Source organism: Lates calcarifer, linkage group LG19 (assembly GCF_001640805.2).
Source record: "Lates calcarifer isolate ASB-BC8 linkage group LG19, TLL_Latcal_v3, whole genome shotgun sequence".
Classification (NCBI taxonomy): Eukaryota; Metazoa; Chordata; class Actinopteri; family Centropomidae; genus Lates; species Lates calcarifer.
In genome coordinates this window covers 8,438,331-8,461,871 of record NC_066851.1, presented here as the reverse complement: position 1 = coordinate 8,461,871, position 23,541 = coordinate 8,438,331, and the positions used below count along the sequence as shown (strand labels likewise).

The window sequence follows — 23,541 nt, the reverse complement described above, 5'->3', positions numbered from 1 at the left end:
GTTACATAAGTGCCTGTAAGCAATGCAATGGTCTGTGTCACAGCAGCTTACAAACTATTTTCTCACTGCTTTTTCCACATAAAAACATGTCCGTACCCTCAGGCTGGTAGATAAGCTTGTATCCATTAACCCTGGAGGGGGCGGGGTCCCAGGCCACCCTGAAGCGGGTGTACCACTCATCAGAAACACGGAGGTTCCTGGGGCCAAGCATACCCACTGCAAGACAGAACAGCACAGTAAACAAAAGGCTTCGGTTCATTGCATGCAGATCCCTTAAATTTCAGTTTCACTGTTAACAAGCTGTCAGCAGAGTAATGACTGTACTATATTTTATTATGGCCTCTGAATTATGAGTAAAATATCTTGATGTGTGATCAAGGGAATGATGAATTCAACCACATCTGAGTAATCATGAAAAAAAAAAAGTTGCCTCAAGGACTGGAGTGGCATTAAGATATTTAATAGAATTTCTTTTGTTTGAAAGGCAAAATTGGGCAAGACACTAGCCAGCACAGCAAGTATGAGTTCTCCCTGGCTGGAGTACAGCCAGTTCATAATTCTCTGGCAAAGGCTCTTGGTGCTTTTGGCCTTCATGAAAAGTCAAGAATTTCACTTATTCCACTTTTGCTACAATGATTCAGGTTCCTAATCAATGGATCAGTCTATTCAGATTTTCTGCACTCTGGTGAGTGCATGTGTGTGTTTGTGTGTAGTTGTGTATAATATCCTTGATACGTGTCTCTCCATATGCTTACTTTCACCACCTTAAATGGTCCCTGCATCAGTTAAAAAGACACACACAGGATGCAGCATAGTGAGATTCACTTGTGTGGCTGCGTGGATGGAAGAGTTTGTACCTGTGCGTCCATCTCCTTCCAGCTCTCCTCCCGGTCCATCAGCATAGATTGCGGTGACTTTGATATTGTAAGGTGTGTCTGGATCCAGGTTTTGCAGGACCACATTGTTTCTGTTTCCTGGCACTGTAGTCTATAAGAGAAAAGACATAACACATTAAGAAATACATTAATAACAGAACAAATCAAGAGCATATCAGGGGTAAAGAAAAGGGAGTAAAGAAAAACAGTTTATTAAACTGTAAAATGTGGAATTATGAACATGCTTACATGTTCCTCAATGGGATCTCCTGTGGTCTGAGCATATGTGATGCGGTATTGCATGACAGGACCTTCAGCATGTTCCCAGCTCACAGAGAGAGTAGTGGTGGTGGGGTCATACACACGCATGTTCCTTGGGCCACTGCGAGGCACTGAGAGTGGAAACATTAAAAAACATGAGTTTGTCTGTGCTGTGCATTCCACATATCTTTATCCCTCATGGTGCATAGGGATACACTGTTTTTCACACTGTGAATGGTCTTTAAACACACTGGCCCAGGTTCTTACATGTCTTTCCAGTATCACTGATAGCGGGTCCTTCGCCATCACTGTACAGGGCAACCACTCCAACATTATAGGCAGTGTCTGGGAGCAGTTGCTGCAGCAGGGCAGTGGTCCCTGGCACCACGATCTGCACAGAGACAAGTCAGGAATCAGTGCTCTTGCTGCATGTGCAGTCTTAGGTCATTAACTATATTCAGCTTAGTAAAATCAGACAAGGATAATGTGAATATATGTGTTTATTTTCTGAAAATAGAAAAACTAAGCTATTGTGTAGAGGTGCACAGACATGACACAGACCCCCACCAAACATACAAGACCTTTTCCCTCTCTCCTGACAGCTGCTGGTGTTGTACATTCCCTCCAACACCTCCCTTTTACTCAACAGCCCCTTGCAGCCAGCATTAAGTGAAAGGAAGAGCCAAATATTCCTTTGATGTTTGGAGGTGTGGTGGTGGGTAGAAGGGGGATTTAAAGGGGGGCTAGGGGTTGGGTTGTTTGACAGCTGGCACCGCTGTTTAACCCTGTCTGACAGTGAAGACAGCTGATTACTTAGGGGCCGCTTATTCCTCACTCTCTCTGTCAGCAGGTCAGTTGGATAGATAGAGTAAGGTCATAGCCCCTTGAGGGCTCTGGCCTGATGATAACCTCTGGGGGAGGGATGAATACTTGTGCTGGAGTTGTGTGAGACACTGCACTGTATGTCAGTGTTAAACAAGTGGTTGGCTGGGTGAATCTGCTCACTATGTTTTCATGTAAATGCCGTCTACTTTAGTTCTGTATTCGATTGCATCACTTGCAGTCTGCTCCCATCTCTCCTGGTTAAAAACCTAGTGAAGTGCAAGAGTCCCAGTATAAAAATAATATCACAGGCGACACCGGTAAAGCTGGTAATTTATGCTACAAATCTCCAGCTGGTGTTAAATTTTGATGGTGCTGGCTGAGAAAGGCCACATTGCCGCTGACGCACGTCGTTGGCTCCGGCCATGGAAAAGGCTTGAGTCTGCCATAAATGTGCTAACAAACAGGGATAAAGGCAGAGTGCACCTCTCTATCAATAAAGTGGAATATGCCTCTCTCTTCAAAGACCATGTTATTAGGGTCCCAGAGTAGGAACAGTTCTTAATGGCGCAGTCTTTCTGGCAGATGGCAGAAAGCTAATGGTGCAATGTTAGGACACACTTCAAAAGTTGTTTGTGGATTCTTTAAGCAATCCAGAAATTATTTGCACATGAAGATGTGGGCACATTGGTTCCAGATGCCACATAGCGTGTACAGAACGGGAGTCGCAGTTAAAGAATTTCTGCTTTAATGAACATGTCTTGGTTTACAACTTTTAGTAGTTTGTTACAGAAAATAATTCAACTGGCAGTAACAGCACACATGTACCATTTGGTGAACAGACTCATGTGTTGCTTTTAATAGTTCAGGATGGGGCTCTTTCACACCTAATGATACATGGTGTACCGTAAATGCTGGTTGAAATGAGTTGCTACTTGGGCAACATGTGCTCACACCTCCACCCGGATGTGCTCTAAGTCCTCTCTGTTTTAATGGATCGCTCAGTGTTTGTGTGTATATAATAAATTTAGTTTAAGGAAATTAACAATAAGATAAATAGTAAATAAAAGTATGCATATAGGCTTAACTATAGTTCTTCCCACACAGTGGATGACAACTCACCGACTCAGAGGGCCTGGCGCCTGTCAAAGGAGCATAGACCACCCGGTACTGCTGGACCGGGCCTGTGGCAGCCTCCCAGCGAACGTTCAGACTGTTGGTAGTGGGGTTGAAAACCTGGATATTCCTGACGGGGCTACGCTCCACTGCCGAGCCAGGAATGTTGAGTGGTTGAGAGGTAGAGGCAAAGATAAGGATGTGAAAGGTCAGGGTGAGGGTCAGTGTAAGGTAAGGCAAGAATAAGAGGGTGCAAAGTGGTAAGAAAAGTGATGAGTGGAAGGTTGGGCAGAGTAAAATGAGTGATGACAGGGAGAGGTTGAAGGTTGGAAACATAAGAAGTTTGTACAGAATGGGAGGACAGATGGAGGGATAGGATGAGATAAGACAGAGGAGACAAAAATCAAGAGATTGTGTAGGTCAGGTACTTATGGATGGAGAATGGCCAGAGGTCAGTTAATGAGAAGGAAAAACCATCAGTTACACAAGTACAAAGCTCATAATAGCACCATACAAATGCACTTATACTGTAATGTATTGTAGTGTTTTCCTATTCTTATTTGTGTTTTAGTACGCTGCCATTCTTCTTTTGTCTCAATTGACAAAACCTGGTCTAGACCAGTTTTGCGGACAGCCCAATGACTACATGAGAATGTTTCAATAAAATGGGAACAATACTGGCAACCAACAGAGACACGTTTAAGACATTATTTAACAATACTGCTATCAACAGGACACTTCCTGTCAGTGCCCTAAAGGTTAATGAAAAGGATATACAAGGTGTATGTGCAGCCCTGTGTGAAGCTTACCTACTAAAAAAGCCAAAGCAGATGTTTAGAGGCTTTGTGCCGCTCCCCATTATAAGCCCATAAATGCAGGGAAAAAAACATAGTGGGCAAAACACAGTGAGTGAGCTTCCGTACTTTTAAAGTTTCACAGACTAATGCCTGTTGCCCAGAAAGCTGCTTTGAATTCGAAGGCACAATTAACAGTCGGTCACAGTCAGTGACTAGGAATGCTGTCAGAGCAGATCCTTCCTTAAAGTGAAAAAGGCTAGAAAAAAATGAAGCACTGAATTTGGACATGGCATTAGTTTCTACAGAGGCCACAAAGTTACAAGGTTAGCAATAAAGGTTTTGGAGTGGTATGATCTGACATACTGTACATACTGTATGAGAGTTTGGTTAACATGTCTAGGAAAAAGCCACTAAACATGAGGTACCATTGCTACACAAGGGAAAATGGGGGTAACAGTAGCAGGCATGGAGCATGACCTTAGCCAAGTGAGTTGAGAGCCATAAAACATATAATGCTCTCCATTCATTTCTATCCCCCCTTCTGTGTCTTTTTCCCAGAGGAGAGCCAATTATTCAATATATCCCCTCCCCCATTCCCCAGCCCCACCATTATCCTGACCACTACCCTCCATTCCAACCTATAAATGGACAATATTACGGTAAAAAGAGAGGAGACACCATTATAATGCTGCCAACCCAGAGGAATTCCTTCCTACGCAATCACCCCGCAAAATGCTGACTCATGCCCAGCAGAGGTTGGTGGTTTGAAACTGTGGGAGAAAATGGAAAATCGCTGTTCTTCGAAGAAGTTCAAACTTAGCTGACTGAGCTTAATGCTGTCATTTTATGTTATGTTTTATGTTACGTTTTTACATGTGAGGTGTGGGTTCAGTGTGCATTAATGGCATTTGATCAGTTTGGCTTGGCTTACAGAATTTAAAAGGCCTTGGATGATATAATGAAACAAATCAGATATGACTGGCTGTCTTAATGAACGTTTCTCACACAGAGAAACAGCAAGCCAGCAAGTAGGGCCACTAGGTTCATTCTGGACAGACATGAATGGATGCCTGACTTAGGAAAAAAACATCCCACTGCTGTCGTGCAATATGTCATTCTCAGAGGTCCTCTTCCTAGTCTGCGTGGGCTATTGTAAACCCTGAAATCTGCCTTCCAAGGATGTCACCACTGCATCTAAACTTCTCTGGATGGATCACCATTGTAACTTGCCACAAACACCACTGGCTATACAGTATGCATACAGTGCTTACATGTTTTTCCGTTCTCAGACATGCGCTGTCCCTCTCCGGCAGAGTAGATGGGAACCACAGTTACAGTGTAGACAGTGTCAGACTGCAGGTTCTTCAACACAGTGCTGTACGTGCTGCCTGATACCTGAACCTAGATAGAAGTACAAGATATACATCAATTTGTGCTACGGCCAGCAGAGATACAGCCCAACATTTTACTCAGCATTCAATTGTGGTAAAATAGTTTATCTGTGGTGTAGAGCTATCCTCTAGCTTACCATCTCTTCATCTCCTCCAGCTGCAGGAACATAGTAGACCCTATACTGACGGACATTGCCCTCAGCAGCCTCCCACTGGACATTCAGGGTGCTGGTGGTTGGGTCAGTGACGCGCAGGTTCCTAACGCCACCCAAAGGCTCTGGTATAAGATAAAGGTATGATGCATTTAATTTTGCACACATGACATAATAGCAACACTTCTTGAGGAGCACCCTAAGTGGAATACAACTTACTGGTCCTTCCAAGGCCATTGAGCTCTCTGCTGACTCCTCTGGCATAGACAGCCACCACGCTGATGGAATATTCAGTGTCAGGGGTCAGCTTGGGAAGCAAAACAGTATTCTTCTTCCCTCCAACCTGGGTCTAGTCGGTGAAGAAAAAAAATTGTAAGAAATTCCCCTGAAATCAGTCATTGATGTTGTCAAATGTATGTGAATTCCAGGTGATCATATTGAATGTAAATGTAAGGAATTCAGCTATTCAGCTCAAACATTAGTTGGTTAAACATCAACATGGCTATTCATTCTCTTAAGAAAGCTTTTGCATTTCTTTTGTCAAACGACTACAGAAAAGATCTCCCTTGCTACCATTTGCAACTGCAGTATCTGCTCTGGGAAAAGATATTCGATCTGTTTTTAATGCGATAAAGAGTTTAACAACCCTCAGTGGTTTCCTTAAATTGATGTCCACAACCTGATGGAAAGAATTCTACCTGAAAACTACTAAGACTGTCAAAATAACAGAGGAGGAATGTTTTGAGTGTTTTTGGACATGGTGAGTACACAGCACACTGGCCAAGGTAAATCTGTATGCTGATGGCTGAAACAGTCGGATGTCTTGTCATAACAGTCATGACTGGTGATTAATTTACTGCCTTGCTTTTGGCTTAAGCTATAAGGACTGGGGATATAATTCTGAAAGAGCTTTGGGAGTGTGTTTGCATGTGGATTTGTGTATGATAATGTATGTAGTATACATCCGCTTAAATCCCATGTGAATTTTTTTGATCATTGTGCAGCTCTCTCTGGCTTTCTCTACCAGCTGACTGAGTCTTTAATCAGCAAAGAAAAAACAGAAGGACGGAAGTTTTATCATTTGGCACTGCAGGAGTTTTCTTGTACACAAGTACAAAATGTGTGTCAGACATTTCCGAAAACAGGCGTGTTGTCCCAGACGAAATAATGCAAAACTAGCTGTCCTTGTTGAAATCCTGACAGTGACCCAAGAAGACTTGGCTAATGTTACCTTGTTTAACTTCCAGTTTTCCATCAATCTCTCAGTGTGATATCACCCAGGCAATCAGCACAACTACATTTCATCAAGCACTAAAGTGGAAAACTTTCCATCTTGTGTTAAAAGGGAAACTAATGGTCAACAAATGACCTACAGTGACACCAGCTGAGCTAAAGCTGAATTTCGAACGACACCTCTCACAGGCTAAATTACAAGGACAGAAAATGAGCTTAAACCTTTAGCTGCCTTCTCCAGTATGACAAATGTTGGATGCCATCTGGGTTTTATCAAAATAGGTAAAAAAAGAGTGGACTAATAGCCAGGTTTGTGAGCAGTGGTGGCTTTGTGCAGTGCTTTAGACGCAATCTGCTGTATAATAAATGACACCTGTGACACAGTACTCTCTCATTACACTGACCTGACTGGACAAGTGCATTCCATTCATCCATGTACACACACAAACACACACACACACACAGCTGATCAAATAGCACACACTGCATGTGAACTTTCGCAACACAGTAAATAAATGTTTAATCTCACAAGTATCTGTTCACTGTCTCGCCACAGAGCTGTTAAATTATCAGCCATCAAAATGTGTCATGTGAACTTTTTATGACATTTTAAATCTTATCTCTCTTAGGCAACTTTTCGTATCCCATAAATGCCAAGTAGTGAGGATGAAATATTTTCACTATAATTGGTTGGAATGTTTAACACTGATTTAAGTGCTTGTTTTGCAGCCTATCAGAGAGGCTTTTGGTGTCTTTCCTTGTGTACAAGCGCGTGCATAAGCACTGCTTAGCGCTCCTCTGTCTCCCTTTTAAGTCTTATGGAAGCAATGAGAAATGTCTGACAGCAAATTGAAACCAAAAATTCAGGAGTCATCCAAAAAGACTTTCGCATATTTAGTAAAGCAGCCAAAAATGCATGACCAGCGGGAGACAGTCTGCAGTGTCAGGAAATATTGAGAAAAACTAGGAAGGGCTTTGTCCACATTAATGCTGCCACAGATTAAGAGATTTAACTTAGAATAAACTAAAATAATGCAATACCAGAGGCAGATGGTTAGCCATACAATTATATTGCTTGGAGGCAAAGTTGGTCCAGAGGAAGAAACAGATCCACTAAGCGAGTTACCATAGTTTGTCTGGCCAAGTAATGCTAGACTGAAGCCCAGTGAAGAGGACAAGGACTAAGACTGAGGAGTGAGTAGGAGGTATTTTAAAGCCTAGTGCTGCTGCTATTAACTGGAAATCTGAATCTAGATGTGCATTCAAGATCATCAGTTAGCTAATTCACACTGCAGTTTGTTAATTCACACAGTATGAACACACTGGGTGTCTGTCTGTTGGTCTGTTGTGTGACTTACAGTCTGGCTCCTGCCTCCAGATGTGGGCACATAAGTGATCCTGTAGTTCTGGACGCGACCTGGAGCTGGATTCCACTTGGTGTTCAGACTGGTGGTGGTTTCATTGAACACAACCAAGTCGGTGGGAGGTGCATTGGGTGCTGGAAAACGTATGTGCATACAAATGTCACAATTACAACCATGTTTACCTGTTATATGTAGTAAGAGCACTCTTTCCATGGATTTACTTAAAATGTGTTTTAAAGACACAGTCCTTGATAGTACAGTCAGCCTATGTCTATTCTTATTCTCTATTCTTAGTCTTAGTCACTTGTCATTGAAATATGAGTTAATGCACCTCTAGATAAGTCCATTTCTTTACTTAATGATTAGACAAAGCAGGTCTACCACTTCTTTGTATCAAGGACTGCAGCTTTAAAGAAGAAAAGACAATCCACCTCTGGGATTTTGTCTTTTCTGAAGCAGGGATGGATTCTCTTGAACAGCCATGGATTGATGGAAAGATGACAATGGATGGACTGATAAATGCATGGATGAATGCAATAAATGGATGGATGGATGAATGGATGGATGGATGAATGATGGATGATGGAATGGACTTCAAAAACAGGGATTTCAAATCCCTGTTTTGCAGGGCATGCATCGTTGAAATCCATTCATTTACTTTGCCTGGGTAAGGACGCACTTATGAACAGCCTTGGGATGAATGGCATGGACAATGGGACAAACAGACGAGAACAGACAAACACATAATAAAACCACATGTGTCAGCTGTAGCACCACTGGAGCGGTGGATGGGTTAAGGGTCTTGTTTGATGATGAAATGATGGTTGTCCAATGGACAACAGTGCTAAGGGCTGGTTGAAATAATAAAACATGCTTCATCACTTGAAAGAAAAAACATCCTCTTGCTTTACCACAAATATACTCACATGTGACAACACCTTGCTTGGACACTATAGAGGCAGAAATAGAAATGTATAATGGGCATACCCTTCACTGGACACTTCACTCAGTATATTTCCAGAAGGTAAAATCAAAAGGTTTTACATTAGTCTAGCCTTTGGTCAAGATCCAACACAGACTCTCTCAAGCAACTGAGCATAACAATGTTGAATGGCGTGATTGTTAAGCTGTCATCACCAAGCTGTTGGGGTGTGTATCTTACATGTCCTCTCAGTGCCCAGCAGATCCTCGCTCTCTGATTCATCTGGATAGATAGCGGTGACAGACACATCGTAGGGCGTGTCTGGCTCCAAGTTCTCCAGGAGGTGGGTTGTCTCATCATTGTTCAGAATGGCCTGATGAGGAAAGCACAAACACAGCATGTGGGAAGGTGCTTGACTACAACTTAAGCCAATACAAACTAAAGACAAGGAACACAAGATCCATATTACAGCGATAATAATTGAATTGGTGAAGCTGTCTGTTTTTCAGATGTTCTGGCTGCCTCCATTGGAGGTGTATCGCAGAGCTTTCTGTGGGATTCATCAAGAGATACCTGCACGATTTATTAGAAATGTAAACATCCCAGACAGCTGGTTTTCTCTTACGTATTGGAAGTTGTTGTCTCCCTTCTTGGTCCAGCCAATGCGGTATAGAGCGACGTCAGGGGCTCCATGCTCCCAGTGGGCTCTGAAGCTGGTCTGGGTAACCTCAGAGAATCGCAGGTTCTTTGGCGCAGGGACCACATCTACAGGGTGGAGCGGAGGAAGTTAGTTGTAATCACTCAGAATTCACATTGTCATCATGATAACAATTTTCATTCTTACCAGTGATTGCCTCTCCCAACATTGGCTGCGAAGGTCCCTCATCATAGATTGGAGTAACAGCTAAACCATACTCAGTCTGTGAGATCAAGTTGTCCAGTTGTTTGGTGGTCACACTTCCTTCCACTTCCAGCTGTAGAACAATCAAACACTCTTGTTGAATATTATTACATGAAATCAATTATGCAAATATACAGAGCTTCGCAAATGATAATTGAAAGTAAAAAGAACTTCAGATGTTTTCCTCTTCAGACAAATTTTGCCAAGTCTTGCAAAACTCTAATTCCGTTCTCAGCGTGTGTTTCCAAGAACATTGGCGACAGCGGTAACATGCACCTAATAAGACTGGTTGGAAACTTGACCAGAAGGTATAAAACTCTGTTTGTTTCCAGAGGAAAATGGGAACAAATAAGACACTCAACAAACAACAACAAGCTACAGAATTGTGGACCAAACATCAAGAATACTTATAGGAAATACCACGCTGGTTTTACTGCTCTAGATTCCATTAAATTTTATTAGCTGAACCTCAAGAAAGAAATTGAACTTAAGGGATTAATTCTCAATAATTAACAGCTGCTCTATGTTTTTTCTGATTGTTTGCATTTTCATTTGAGTCAAAAGTCCAAACAGATACTGCATGTGTCTCTCAGGACCATAAAACCGTGCAAAAGGCTTCACCCTGGAGGGAAAATGTCCAGCAGTCTGTGTTGTGAAAGGGACACTGTCACTTATTGGGCTCTATCACATAATCCAAGGTCAGACACAACATTCTGCTACTTTCTGGGAAGTGGGCTCTTTCTCCCCACTTTTGACAATCACATCTTCAGCCCATGAGTCACTTTCACATGTGTGTTTCCACCAAAGGAGCATTGAGGATCACCTCCACCTGATTTATGGCTAAGGAAGTAGCAAATGGCAGACCACAGATTCCGCAGCTGTAGCCCAAGAAATCCCATAAGGGGACATGCAAGCGCAAAGTATTCATCCAATCCCTACCACCATAACCACCCTTTAACCCCCACAAAATCATGTTCTGATAGTTTCATAATCTTTTCACTGGACTCCAGAATATTCCCTAATGTCCACCCAAACCAGCTGCAGTCCCCATTATGTGGTCTAAGCCAATACTTTGAAGGATCAGTCAAAAATATCTATATAAATTCATCGCCACTGTCCTAATGGCTAAAACAGACTGTAGGTTATGTAGGAAAGAGTAGAAGGAACAGAACTGGTAGGAACATGGGCTGCTAACACCCTGTTTATATATATTTAATAGTTTTAGGTATGTGAAGAAAGGAAAGCTAAACAGGACTGGAACTAAACTTACCTCTTTAGCCTCTCCATCCTCAGGTTTGTAGGTGATGAGGTACCTGCGAACAGGACCAGGAGCAGCATCCCAGATGAGTCTCATGGTGCTGTGGGTGATATCGTGAACCCTCAGTTCTCCTGCAGGTGGTAGTGGCACTGAACGAAGAACAGAGGGTCAGTGTTAGTTTCAGAACAGGATTACATTTGAATGAATGAATGACAGGCAGTGCTGAGTTCACAGTGGCCCCAGTACACCAGATATCACCAATAATCAATATGTTATATCAGCCTCATTAAATATGTACTGCATTTATGGAATCAACTCAGTGACTACATACGGGTGACTCCCTGCTTGGTCAGTGGTTCACTAGCTGATTCTCCATGCAGGGCAAAGAGGGACAGCGTGTAGGCAGTGTTGGGGAGTAACTTCACCAGCTGGACCTCAGTTGTTTCTCCTCCAACTCTGATCTGCAAGGGGGCCACAGTAGACCAAACAAACAACATAAGGTCAGAGGGGAAGTGGATGACAGGGACTCCTCAGTGACACAGAGAGAGACATTTGGATAAGAACATTGAGAGAAATGTTCTTTGGCAGCGCATCTGCTGAATCCGGTTTCAACCCACTGGGTTTGACACCTCGTGAACAAATGATGATGTTCCCTTGGCAGAGTGAGCTCATGGTTCACCCACCCCTTCGTGCCTAACAATGTTCCTCTGTATTTTCCCTTCTTGCCTCGTCTGTTGAATGGTGAGACAAACACTGGTGGCTTTGTAAAATAGTATTTCAGTGTGTGAAATCTGTATTTTGTCAAAAACTGCTGACAGTAGGTTGTTTTTGCTCACTTGTAGTGTTTAACAAAGTGTTTGCGTGTTTGCTGCATATGGAGGCGATGCGAGCATGAGTGTTTTTGTCCACCCATAAACACATGTGCATGTGCTAATTTTTTCCTTGTCCAGAATCTGTCATATTCACAGCTGATTGGCTACGTGCCCTTTAGCTCACTCGCGCTATGAGTTCTCACTGATACCCAGAATGGTTCTCACCTCCTGCTCCAGTGTGGGCTGGGTGGCGTTGATGGCGCTGTAGAGCAGCATGTAGCCCGTGGCACCCTCGGCCTCCTCCCACCTCACCCGCATGGTGGTCATCTGTTCGTCATAGATGTCCATCCTCCTCACGGCACTCAGGGGCACTGGATAATCCAGGCAATGATGTTAAAGGCAACAGTTAGTAAAAATAAATGTATGCTCACAGGAATGAATAGATGTTCACATTTTCCTCTGTGCTTTTTTTTTATTTTTTCAGAGAGGTTCACAGGGTTATTTTGTATGTCATTCACAATCAGTGCTCTTTTATTTGTGCTTTTATAGATACTATATAACACTATTAAATCTCTAGCTATTCTTAAGAACACCAATAAAACAGCAATTAACAACATCTTAAAAGAAACAAAGAAAGAGGTTTAAATTGCACTTAAACCTCAGTGTAATTACGTAAATTGCGTCTGAATTTGCATTTAATTAAGATTTACTGTTGCTATCACTGTGTGGCCACATATGGTTTTATAAACAAGACCAAAATACTGTGTATATATATATATATATATATATACACACATATATATATATAACCTTTGAACCTTTGACTAATGGAGACCACACAGGAATTACAGCCACTGAGTGCATTAAATTTGTGTTATGCAACTGAGCCAGAGAGATTCAGTGATGGTGGCTGATTCAAAGGGAAACTGCTGTTCATGAAGGTAAAGGCTGAAGATTGTAGTGCAAAAGAACCTGGAAGTGAAACTGTTGTTCTAAGACAACCCCATTTATCTCTGTGAGTCTGTAAGTATGCTTCTTTAAACAAGTTCTTAATACTGGCAAGACCAGTCATCAAAGACCAGTCAGCCAAGTTTTTGTTTGATGGCTTGGTTTAGGTAGTTTACATTCCCATTTACCCTACATGGATCTCTCAACTGGATCTCTTTAAATCAAATTATACAGGCCTAGAGGTAAGCTAAAAACCCAGAGAGAGAAGACATACGTGTGGTCTCGGTTCCTTTAAGAGGCTCGCTGCTCTCCTCTCCCACCACGGAGTAGACGTTGACCACGTACTCTGTCAGAGGGTTGAGTTTCTTGAGAACCACAGTGGTCTCAGTACCATCCACCAACACCTAATAACAGAGGAGAACAGTTAGATTATTGCAGCTAAAGTAGCAATCTGTGGGATTTCCTTTCTAATGTCTTTGTCTCACAAAACTTTCATTCATGTGTCGAAAAACCTTAAATGAAGTTTGAGTGTCTGCAGATACTTTCCCAAAATAAAAGATGGTGTTTTTGTGAAGGAGTGATAACCAATTTAGGAGCAAAACAATCAAAAGCTCTATCTATTTACTGGACTGACTTGAGTACTTTGTAAAATGTTCCAATTAAAACCAGAAAACCCTAAAACATTTTTTTACTGGCTTAAAACTCAACATGTGCTTCAATTCCAGATCCATAAACATTAATAAAACCTCATCCACTATGATCACTATTAAACAAAACCATGGAAGCTGGACAAAAACAAACATCTCCTACATGTAATTAGATTCAGACACCAAAAATGCATCTATTCCACACGTTGTGGAGCCAAGACCCTGCTGGCCAATAGAGCTATCACTCATGATGTCATTATTTGCTTTCTAATCTTCTAAACTGAGAGCTGTGTGTTTTTGTTTCCTTGCCCTGTGTCAGATCATAATGTAATTAGACACCCACACAACCAGACGCCAACACAAACAGGAGGCTGGAAATAGATGTTTGAGCAGAGTTTCCCATTAGTATCAGAAACAGTGGGCTGGGACACCATTAAGCCAACATTCACTCAACACCCTTCCAGGGAAATGCGCTACATTTAGTGCTAATTTCTGTGTGATTGAATTAGCAGGAGTCAAGACTGTTGTGGTGCTGTAGGGTGTTATGGCAGATATACCTGTTGTGGGCGTCCTGACAGAGTCATGTACTCCACACGGTACTTCTCCACTGGGCCTTCTGGAGCAGTCCAGGTGGCTCTGAAGGAGTGGTGAGTCACCTCGGATGTCACCAGATTAGTGGGAGCATTTGGTGCACCTCCTGCATTATGGGGCCATCAGAGTGAATATTACACATTGTTATGCTACCTTCAGTACTTGTAATCACTGATTCAGAGTTAATTATATAGAGTTGCAAAACCCAACACCTTTGCATTTGTTTCATAGCTTTTCTACAAAAGTTAAAATATCTTAAGATAAAACATGTCTACTTGGCAACTAGTACTAAAAGAACCTTGTTCACACAACAGTACAGCTGAGACTGTAAAGCCACATCCTCTCCAAGACACTAACCTACAGTATCCAATAGCAGCTGTTTAATTTGATTAAGGAGCAGACATTATACTATTCTATCGAGGCAGAAGAAATACCAGGGGAAGAAGAAAATAATAGATCTGCAATAACTTTCAAGAGTTTGGCTGGTTCTTAGCATCTAGAGTTGCTTTCCATTGTGGGCCAGACATGTAACTGTGGGTCTGGGATGCTCTACACTATGTTTATACTGCTCATCGAATGTCTGGGAACAGAGCGGTTGGCTTAGACTATGCAGTATGTAGTTACTATTAGAATTTGTAAAGTAGAATACTTCTATACTTGAAAATCAGTGTGCTTCCTCCACTTTGATCAGTGAAAGAAGTTCACGCTTTGATGTAAACTCATTTATACCTGGTCCCTTGACGCTGTTACAGAGGTTGTCAGTAAGGTTGTCCACAATGTCCAACAGGAAGGAGAAGTCAGCCACGTTGTACATGTGGATATCATCAGGATCAGAGGCAATGGACCTCAGCTCATTCTCGTCAGCATTCTTCACACCTAAACAACAACAATTAAATCAATAGCCATTGGTACATTGATACATATTTTTACTTCATACAAGAGAGAAAAGTCAAGAGAAATGAATTTTGCTTACCAATGGCATACAGCTCAATGCCCTGATCACGCAAGTTCTGAGAGTTGACGATGACGTCGTCCTGGGATTTGCCATCAGTGATCAACACACCAATCTTCCGAGAGTTGGGTCGCATCCCAACATTCTCTTTGAAATTGTTCTGGAGGATGTAGTTCAAAGCCAGACCTGCAATGAAGACAGTCTGCATTTATGACCCTGATTGCAACTTCAACTGATTCATGATGAATCAGAGAAGAACAAAAATGGATAAACTAAAGACAGAAGAAAGAAGTAGATTGAAGTACCAGTCAAGGTGTTTCCGCCTTTGTAGGGCAGGTTAGCCACAGCTTCTAGGAGTGAGTCCCGGGTTCTGTGAGCATCCAGGTGCCATTCAGTCTTGGGGTCTCCACTGTACTGAGCAAGACCTGTGGACAGCACACCTGTTAGACAAACTCCAAAAGACCATTTTTGTATTATTAGTGATAACCAGTTGACCAGCAGACCCACCAATTTGGACCCTTTCGGGGCCAATGTCAAAGACTCCCACCATACGGGCGATGAAGGCACGAATGGTCTTGAAGTTGAGACGTCCAATACTCCATGAGCCATCCACCAACAGCACAATGTCAGCCTGCGCAGTGGTCTTACACATCACATCTGACAGGGCAGAGGTTAATGTGTCATAATTGGACGAAGGAGAACGTTTCAAATGAGATATAGTTCAACTGTCATGTACACAAAATGGTGCGTTGTGAGTTATAATGAAAGAATGTGTTCAAAGAAATGTGAGAGTAAAAGGAAAGAGAGAAAGTAAAGTTCTTGACGTAAAATGCCATTGTTAGAAAAGGACATCAAAACAATTTCCAGAATGCTAACCAAACATCTACACAAACAAGCAGTAAAGCATTAGATCTCTGTTTTCTTCCTCTTCTGAGGAATTTTTATCAGAGAACTTGGATTTTCCAGATGTTATAATCATTATCTTCTTCTCTTGTGGCGATGTTGAGGCAGTATTTCTCTCAGTTGTTCTTTTTGGATCCATGAGTTAGTCCCAGGGGGCAAATCAGAGGATACGCCCTTAATGTCCCATGACATATCAAAGGCCTCCACTGGAGAGATTACTGTCCCCTCCAGAGCAGCAAGGTAATATTTACATCCTGTTTTCCATACAGCTGCATGATGACAAGGAAGGTGTCTGATCCTCAGCACCTATAAAGAAGGCTGCAGATGTGCACTAAGTGCTGCTGTCTGCAACTGAAAACAGGTTATACATTTGATTTACAGATTGGTTTGCTCACACAGAAAACCAAAATCCCAACCCCATGTGACAGACAACCAGCTGTGAAGCTTACAGAGAGAGAAACTCCAGAGGTGCTAAATCATATCTGCTAGCATACTGTGACTCAGGCAGGTTTATAAGGAATAGTATCTAAGACTTCCTATAAATTGATGAGGTTGAAAATTAAAAAGGTACATTGTGGAAAACTTATTTTCCAGTGTAATTTAAGATAGTTCTTAATAAATTAGGACAGGAACAAAAAAGAATGTTACTTCAGATTTTTGCCACAACTACAACTTCATCGAAAACTGACCAGTAGCCAAGAGATTTACTTTACTGTTTTATCTTTTGGAGCTGAGAGATATTGCTAAATCTGCATCTGCCTCCTTATTAGGAACCAGGCATGCACCTGAGCGGTCAAGCTGACCTTTTCAGTTGCTTCCAGCAAACACAACAATTTTTCCTCTTCTCACACTTACTGCCCCTGCCTCGCTCTGACTCACAAGGTAGTAAAACATTTTATAACTGCAAACAGATTATACGCGTATGGCTTGAATCTACACTGGCTGTACTTGGGCTGGAAATAAAAAGCGGAAGCCCAAAGTGACACAATGAAGAAAAGTAAGAAAAGGGCAGACAGATGGAATTGCCATTACATCTGTTATTTCGTGAGAGACAATTAGCTTTGAGGAAAGGCATTTAGAGAAACTCTTCAGATTTTATAGGGCATGGGTTTAGAGTGTATTTTCCTAGGCAAAAATTTACAATGTGATACAGACTCCAATGTTTGACTGTTGCTGCCCAGAGACATAACATACTGGAGACACTGCCTTAAAGGTGTTGACAGGCGTAGTAACAGAGTGACTAAAACCATTTCAGTTGCTCGTGTTCTAGTTAGTTTTAGCATACACTATGTTTTCTCTGTTATTCCTTTGATGATATGGTACATTTATTGTGGAATATTAGATTACTTTACCTGATGGGAGAAAAGGTGGAGGATCAGGTTCATCTCTAAGAGTGGTTTTCTCCTCTCCAGCCAATGGCATACTCTCTCCTCCATCAAACATGCCAAACACATTCACTGAGTATTTGGTACCAGCTCTGTAGACCCAGAAAAAATAACAATAATGATGATAGATTAATGATGATGATATGATAAACCGGAGAATATTCTTCGAAGCTCATATGAACTTGAGAAATCAGCCTGAGAACACACCTGAGCTCCTCTAGCACCACAGTATTGTCGTAGGGGCCGACCATAAGTTCTCCCAGGTCAATATCTTCCCCTACAGGGTGGAAAGTGACTTTGTAGCCCTTGACGTCACCGGGAGCATGGTCCCAGGTTACACGGAAGCTTGTCCTAGTAGGCTCTGAAGTCTGGAGGTTCCTAGGACCTTTGAAAGGTGACACTGGTAGTGGAGAGAAGAGAAAAGCACAGTGTACATAGACTAAATGGAACAGTCCCACATCGTTAAATATTCACAACTAAACCCTTAAGTACTTTATAATGAAGATGAAGAGCAACTGTAATATTGCCTTAGTGATTTATTATGAGATAGTTATGATTGTGATGAAGTTGTGGTTGAGTTTGTAAATGGTGATCAAACTTTTCCTAAACATAGCAACAGACAGAGCAACAGTTGTGGTGTGATGGATGATAGACCAACGTACGTGTTGTTCCTACTCCTTGCCTTGCTTTGCCTTCTCCGGTGCGGTAGACCGGCAGGACGGTGATGTCGTAGGTGGTGAGGGGAGTAAGGCGTCTCAGCACAGTGGTGGTAGTGCCGCCGGGCACCTTGGCTGCTAGCTGGCGCCCTCCGACCTGGGGTTTGTAGGTAACGCGGTAGTTGAGAACGTTTCCAGGTGCTGCCTGCCATGTCACCTTCATGCTTTTCTCTGTCTCCTCAGAGACAACAATCGCTCTGCCGGCAGCTGAGACTGCAAGGAAGGGGAAAAAAGAAACAAAGGTTAAAGGAGGAGAAATGATGAATGGATGGTGTGAGGGAAAATGTAGACTTTGGGCCTTGTTCAAATGGGAATCTGTACTAAATGTGTGCTTAACCACCTATGTTTCCAATATACCTTTGGAAATATAAGCAGCATGGCCTTCCTGCTGGTAAGTAAACTAAACAGTAACACGCTTGGCTACCTCACAGTCTTTCATCTGGATATCTGCTCAGTTTCCACATGCGTGTGAGTACAAACCTTCCCAAATATTTCTGATTTTCAGAGGTATACATTAAACAGGCCCAGATTTACATGATTGATTGTGTTTAGTTGGTAGGTTTGGGAGCCAGACCTAAATGTCTTGTAAATTTGAGAAAACCCATAGTTTTCATTTTTCCACTGTGTCCACAGAGTGTTTCTTATTTTCAGAGCAGGAAGGGCAAGTGTGAATTGTCAGAGGCTTCGAAACGAGCTGAGGAAAATATTCAGAGCGCTCGCTTTTATTAACGGAAAAAATCAGCGCATCCAAGTTTGCCGTGTGTGGCTCAGCCCAAAGAGACCTGTGATTTGTGTAGAGCGAGAGAAAAGAGAGCAACAGATAGCGGGCGCAAAGGCGAAAGGAAGGAATGAGCAAAGTGAACATTTAAGTCTAGAAAAGCTGCCTTGTGGTTGTGTTTGGTGTATATGCCACTATCCTCACTTGCCAGAATCAATAAACACTAATGATGGCTGGAAATATTTTTTTTCCTTGACCACATTCCATTTCACTAACTGGTGGACAAAGTCCCCTCCCAAATGGTGCGAGTTTCCGCTCAATGTGCTTTTCTCATCCAAGCATGAGCGTAGTCTAACAAGGGAGAGGGGCCAGTGTCTATCTGTCCTGCATCTCCCATGAAAACAGGGTGCAGGTGCGCTGGACATTACATCACCTCTGTACATACATATAACACACTTGCACGGTCTTAAAAGATGTGCATGAAAAGTCTCTGTGGTCTTGATGTCTCAGGCGAATGCCAACAGCTGTGACATTATCTCATGGCTCAACAGAGTGAACAGAACAATAAGTGTCACACACATAGAACCTTACGTCTACATAGCATCCGGGAGTACAATCGTACTTGGTGGATCATTTCTGAACCTGCGTCACTACCCCAGATTTCAACAGTGATGATTTTGAAAAGTCTATCTGTAACTTAACAGGCAGATTAAATTTGAAGGCATGAGAAGTGTTTAGGACAAAAAAGTCCAGACTTCCATTCTTAGCTTTTAAAATGATCATCATGACAGTTACACAAGAAAAAAATTGTTTAGCTGTCCCCTTGCGATCATAGAGTTTTCATGGCTTTTATGGCTGCAGAGTTAAATCACATGTACCTTTCTAGATAATCCCCAAACAGGGACATCCAGAAACTCATTTAAAAAACTGCAGAAGAGGGGAAACAAGAGAGGAGGAGTGAAAGAGACAAAGAAAAAAAAAAGAAACAAAGAAAAAAGAGATGTAGCAAGTGAAAAAAGAAGAAAAGTAAAGGTGGGGTGAGGGTACAGTGGAGGAGTTAAAGCTGCTCACCATCCGTGGTCTCCTCTCCGACCAGTGGCTGACCCTCTCCGTGGCCATAGCCGGCAAACACAGAGACCTGATAGCGTGTTTCTGGGGTGAGACCATCCAGGACCGTGGCTGTGGTGTCTCCTGGTACTGTCTTTTCCCCAGCCTCCTCACTATACAGAGACTTCCACCTGATCCGGTACTGGCGAACGTTACCAGGGGCCGCCGTCCAAGACGCAGCAAAACTGGTGTCAGTGACGTCTTTGGTCACCAAGTCTCTTGGTGAACCAAGCTCTGTGGATAAATGAAAAAGAACAAAATTAGTAACAGGGGCAGGAGTATTACTTCTGCCTGTGCATAATGGATATGGAAACAGAACAGTAAGAAGTGCTACAGGTTTACTTTTGTTTACCTAAACAAATTTCTCAGGATTTTCTTTGTTTTGATTTGCTCCGATGAATAATAATTGAACTAAAACGGTGGCATTAGTACTGAAGTACAAAAATGCTTCAGCCCACTCCAGCCCAGTGATGGCTTTGTCCATATGGTGTTGATTTTTAATGCAGATATATGGAGGTTTGAGGAAGCGAGGGAGACACAAAAATGGACAAAACGAACAACCCCAGCAATAAACCACCAACAATCACTCATCTGTCTCTGCTTTTAACCCCTGAGGATCTGCTTGAACAACCTGATTTGCTTCTTAATCAGAGTCTGCTGGAAAAATCTCTGCAAAACTAATCAAAAAAATCGCATATCCTCAGCGCCTCTCCCGGCAGCACTTTAATTTTCCATTGAAACAGAGGAAACCAGATCCACAAAAAGTGTGTTTGCTACAATTGCAGATGTTGCGCTCTCCCTTTCCCCTCCTTCGCTCACTTTTCCTGGGAGACCGTCATGAAAGGGAAAAGGCGCAGGAATAGAGTGGAGGGAATTTTGTGGTGGTGTTTCATGATGAGCAGCCAGCACATGCTTGGCTGAGGGGGATGCCCATGTTGAGATGGACTCTCAACACTATGGTCTGGCTGCCATATAGAGGAGCTGTATCCACCACAGGAGGATGGGCTGCCATGTGTAGCCTCCCACACAACCCCCGGGATCATGATCCACATTCAAGCCCCTAAGCCTCTACATGCCAGCACCTAATGACAATATAATCACCAGCAGAGCAGCGCAGAGCTGCTGGGTGGTCTCTCTCAAACCTCGTTCATCAAACCTCAACAGATGAGCTTTATTTTTTTTTTTTTTAATTTAAAAGTCATTCTGAAGAATTAGATACAACACAAATCTACCACAAGTCCAATGCATGATCACTTGGAAATGTTAAGAGAACATGGAGCACAAAAAGCAGTCACTCTGTAACTCTATGAGTCCTTTTCAGCATCAATTCATTACAGATGAATTGGAAACCAATGTGAACAGAAATAACAGCAGCAGCCACGCCGGCCAAGCTGAGCAATCTGCACCTTGAGAGCAAAGGCCAGATATGAAGAGTGATGGCCACAACCATAAACTAATGAAGAGTTCCAGATTTTGGAGGACCATGAAAAAAAGCAAGGACCACTTATAAAGACCCAGATCGTTCCATTAAAAGGGTTATTTGCCAACAGCGAAGGATGAACTTGACTGACTTTTATGGCTATGTGTGAACCAGGGGCAGAAGGATAGCAAGAAAATGACTTCTGCAGACAGTGGCTCACTTTTCATCAGTACTTGCAGACAAGCTAAAGAGAAGGAGCAGCTTTAAGAGGCAAAGCACACACACACCAAACACGTGGTCCGAAGACGTGGTCCGAAACTGACAAAATGAATTGTCAGTTTTTTAATCTTATGTTTGGTTACATAACCATATGTTTATATATAGCTACATGGTTGTTACAATTATCAACTATATTTGCAGTATAACAGATGTGTATAAAATCATACACATGTATACATTCATTCCTAACCCCCCAAAGTGCTTCCCACCCTTTAAGGCTACTCTCAAATTAAGACAAGACCAGATCACAAATTCACATTAAAGCCTCACCCATGTCTCTAGGAAACCACATATGACACAACTGAAAAATTTCCTGTGGGGCATGTGCTGACATAACCTTAACATCTGCAGCCAAATGCTTGAAAAAATAAATGACTGCACTTAAAAATCAATGCCAGCAGGCAGTGAAAATGCACTGGGAAACACCATCAGCCTATCAGCAACATCCCAAATATTTTGCATGGCATGACAGACTCAGTATCTGTATGCACAGCCTTGGTGTTGGATAGTTGTAATTTCAATCTCAGTAGAAAAAAGCTGACAGACACTGAGTTAAAAGACCCAACTGAGCTCTGTTTTACTCAAGCTTATTCTGTAAACTTCCCCATAATCACCAGAGGAAATACACCGTTCCCTCAAACTGCCATCTCAGCACTGGCACCCCACTTCAAACTTCCCTTATTACTGCATTGCTCTTGGCTCAGTTAGACTTGCTGTATGTCTGAGCCACAAAGATGAAGCCTTCAGTGTCTGTGTGCCAAGGTTGTCCGTCTCTAGCCTTTTACCTCAAAGGACCTTTATGGAGTGGTGGAATAAAACAGTCTGGCGGTACCACTGAAAGAGTCTGGCACTGCCTAAAAGATCCCAGAGGCATCGGTTTAAGAGGATATAAAATCAGGATGCTACAGTTTCACCTGGTTGTGCTGCTGTGCAAGTTAAAGATAGTAAAAAAAAAAATCTAAATCTCTGTGGCACACAAGGTAACATCTGTGTAAGTGATTAATTATATGAGAGATGGGTACAATGGCTCCTTCAGGGGTTGAACGTATGACCTCTCAGTCGTGGGATGAGCTTTTTATCCACCAGGCCACCCCGAGGCATCCTTGTTCATATTTTGAAGTACCCTTTTTTTTTTTTTAAACTCGTCCTCGCCCTCTCTCTGCCTCTGCCTGTCCCTCGCCCCACCCTGGAGGAAGATGAACAGACAGTTCTCCCTGAGACCAGACAGACAGCTCACACAGCTTTCAAGGTCCTCTTAGGTAACATCTTCCACATGTTGAATAAATATCTCTCTTCTTGAGTAAATAATTTTGCCATGTTTGTGTATAATATCCACGTTTCGGGACCTTCATCTAAGCATTCCCTCTGACACCTTCTCTGTCCTCCTTCTGAGTCATTTCAGGATGTTATAATTCTGTGCGACTCAAGGCTTCTGTGTTGGCTATCATCCACTGTTAGCCACAAGGGATGGCTTTGTGCTAGCCACTCTCTTCCAGCTCTCGCCTACATGGGCTTCACAGAGAGGGTCACTCAAAATGAGTGGCACTCAAAACAATGAGATCAGTGTTGAAGCATGCTGACATCATGACAGTCGGCTTAACAAAGTGCTTTGTCAAGGGGCCTTTTCCTGTGGGGGTGTGTGGCTGATGACAACACAGATTTGACCAGTGGAAACTAAATCTATAATCAAAACCAAGCCCTTTGGTCAGTGTGGGAACGGAGGGGAGGGACAGCAAAGAAATTCCTTTCTTTCAAATTCTTTCAAAATGTAAACAAAAATGAAATTTTGTTCATTTCTAAAGGACACGGTAAAGTATGAGCCAGAGTCATCTTATGCAACTTAGTGCACAGGTCCATGTGGTCTGCAATAAATATCCCTGTTAAATGGGAACACACCCACCACTGAGGACCTCACTGCTGCCAGGAGTGTAAGGAAGCAACAGTAAGGAACAAGGTCTCCACTCTTGCTAT

The 23,541-nt window shown here is 42.5% G+C and overlaps 1 protein-coding gene across 1 annotated transcript in view; it reads right to left on the bottom strand.

The window, feature by feature from the left end:
• col12a1a (collagen, type XII, alpha 1a) overlaps window positions 1-23,541 on the bottom strand; it is a 55,738-nt gene that overhangs the window by 19,105 nt on the left and 13,092 nt on the right. Inside the window, 26 exon segments of the mRNA XM_018697805.2 lie at window positions 97-216; window positions 858-987; window positions 1,125-1,267; window positions 1,404-1,527; window positions 3,081-3,223; window positions 5,143-5,272; window positions 5,400-5,539; window positions 5,634-5,763; window positions 8,006-8,145; window positions 8,938-8,961; window positions 9,174-9,306; window positions 9,559-9,698; window positions 9,778-9,907; window positions 11,105-11,241; window positions 11,424-11,553; window positions 12,130-12,275; window positions 13,127-13,256; window positions 14,057-14,196; window positions 14,820-14,966; window positions 15,064-15,228; window positions 15,348-15,467; window positions 15,550-15,699; window positions 17,298-17,422; window positions 17,538-17,730; window positions 17,993-18,259; window positions 19,836-20,105. Of these exon segments, the coding sequence (XP_018553321.1) occupies window positions 97-216; window positions 858-987; window positions 1,125-1,267; window positions 1,404-1,527; window positions 3,081-3,223; window positions 5,143-5,272; window positions 5,400-5,539; window positions 5,634-5,763; window positions 8,006-8,145; window positions 8,938-8,961; window positions 9,174-9,306; window positions 9,559-9,698; window positions 9,778-9,907; window positions 11,105-11,241; window positions 11,424-11,553; window positions 12,130-12,275; window positions 13,127-13,256; window positions 14,057-14,196; window positions 14,820-14,966; window positions 15,064-15,228; window positions 15,348-15,467; window positions 15,550-15,699; window positions 17,298-17,422; window positions 17,538-17,730; window positions 17,993-18,259; window positions 19,836-20,105 (3,747 nt within the window).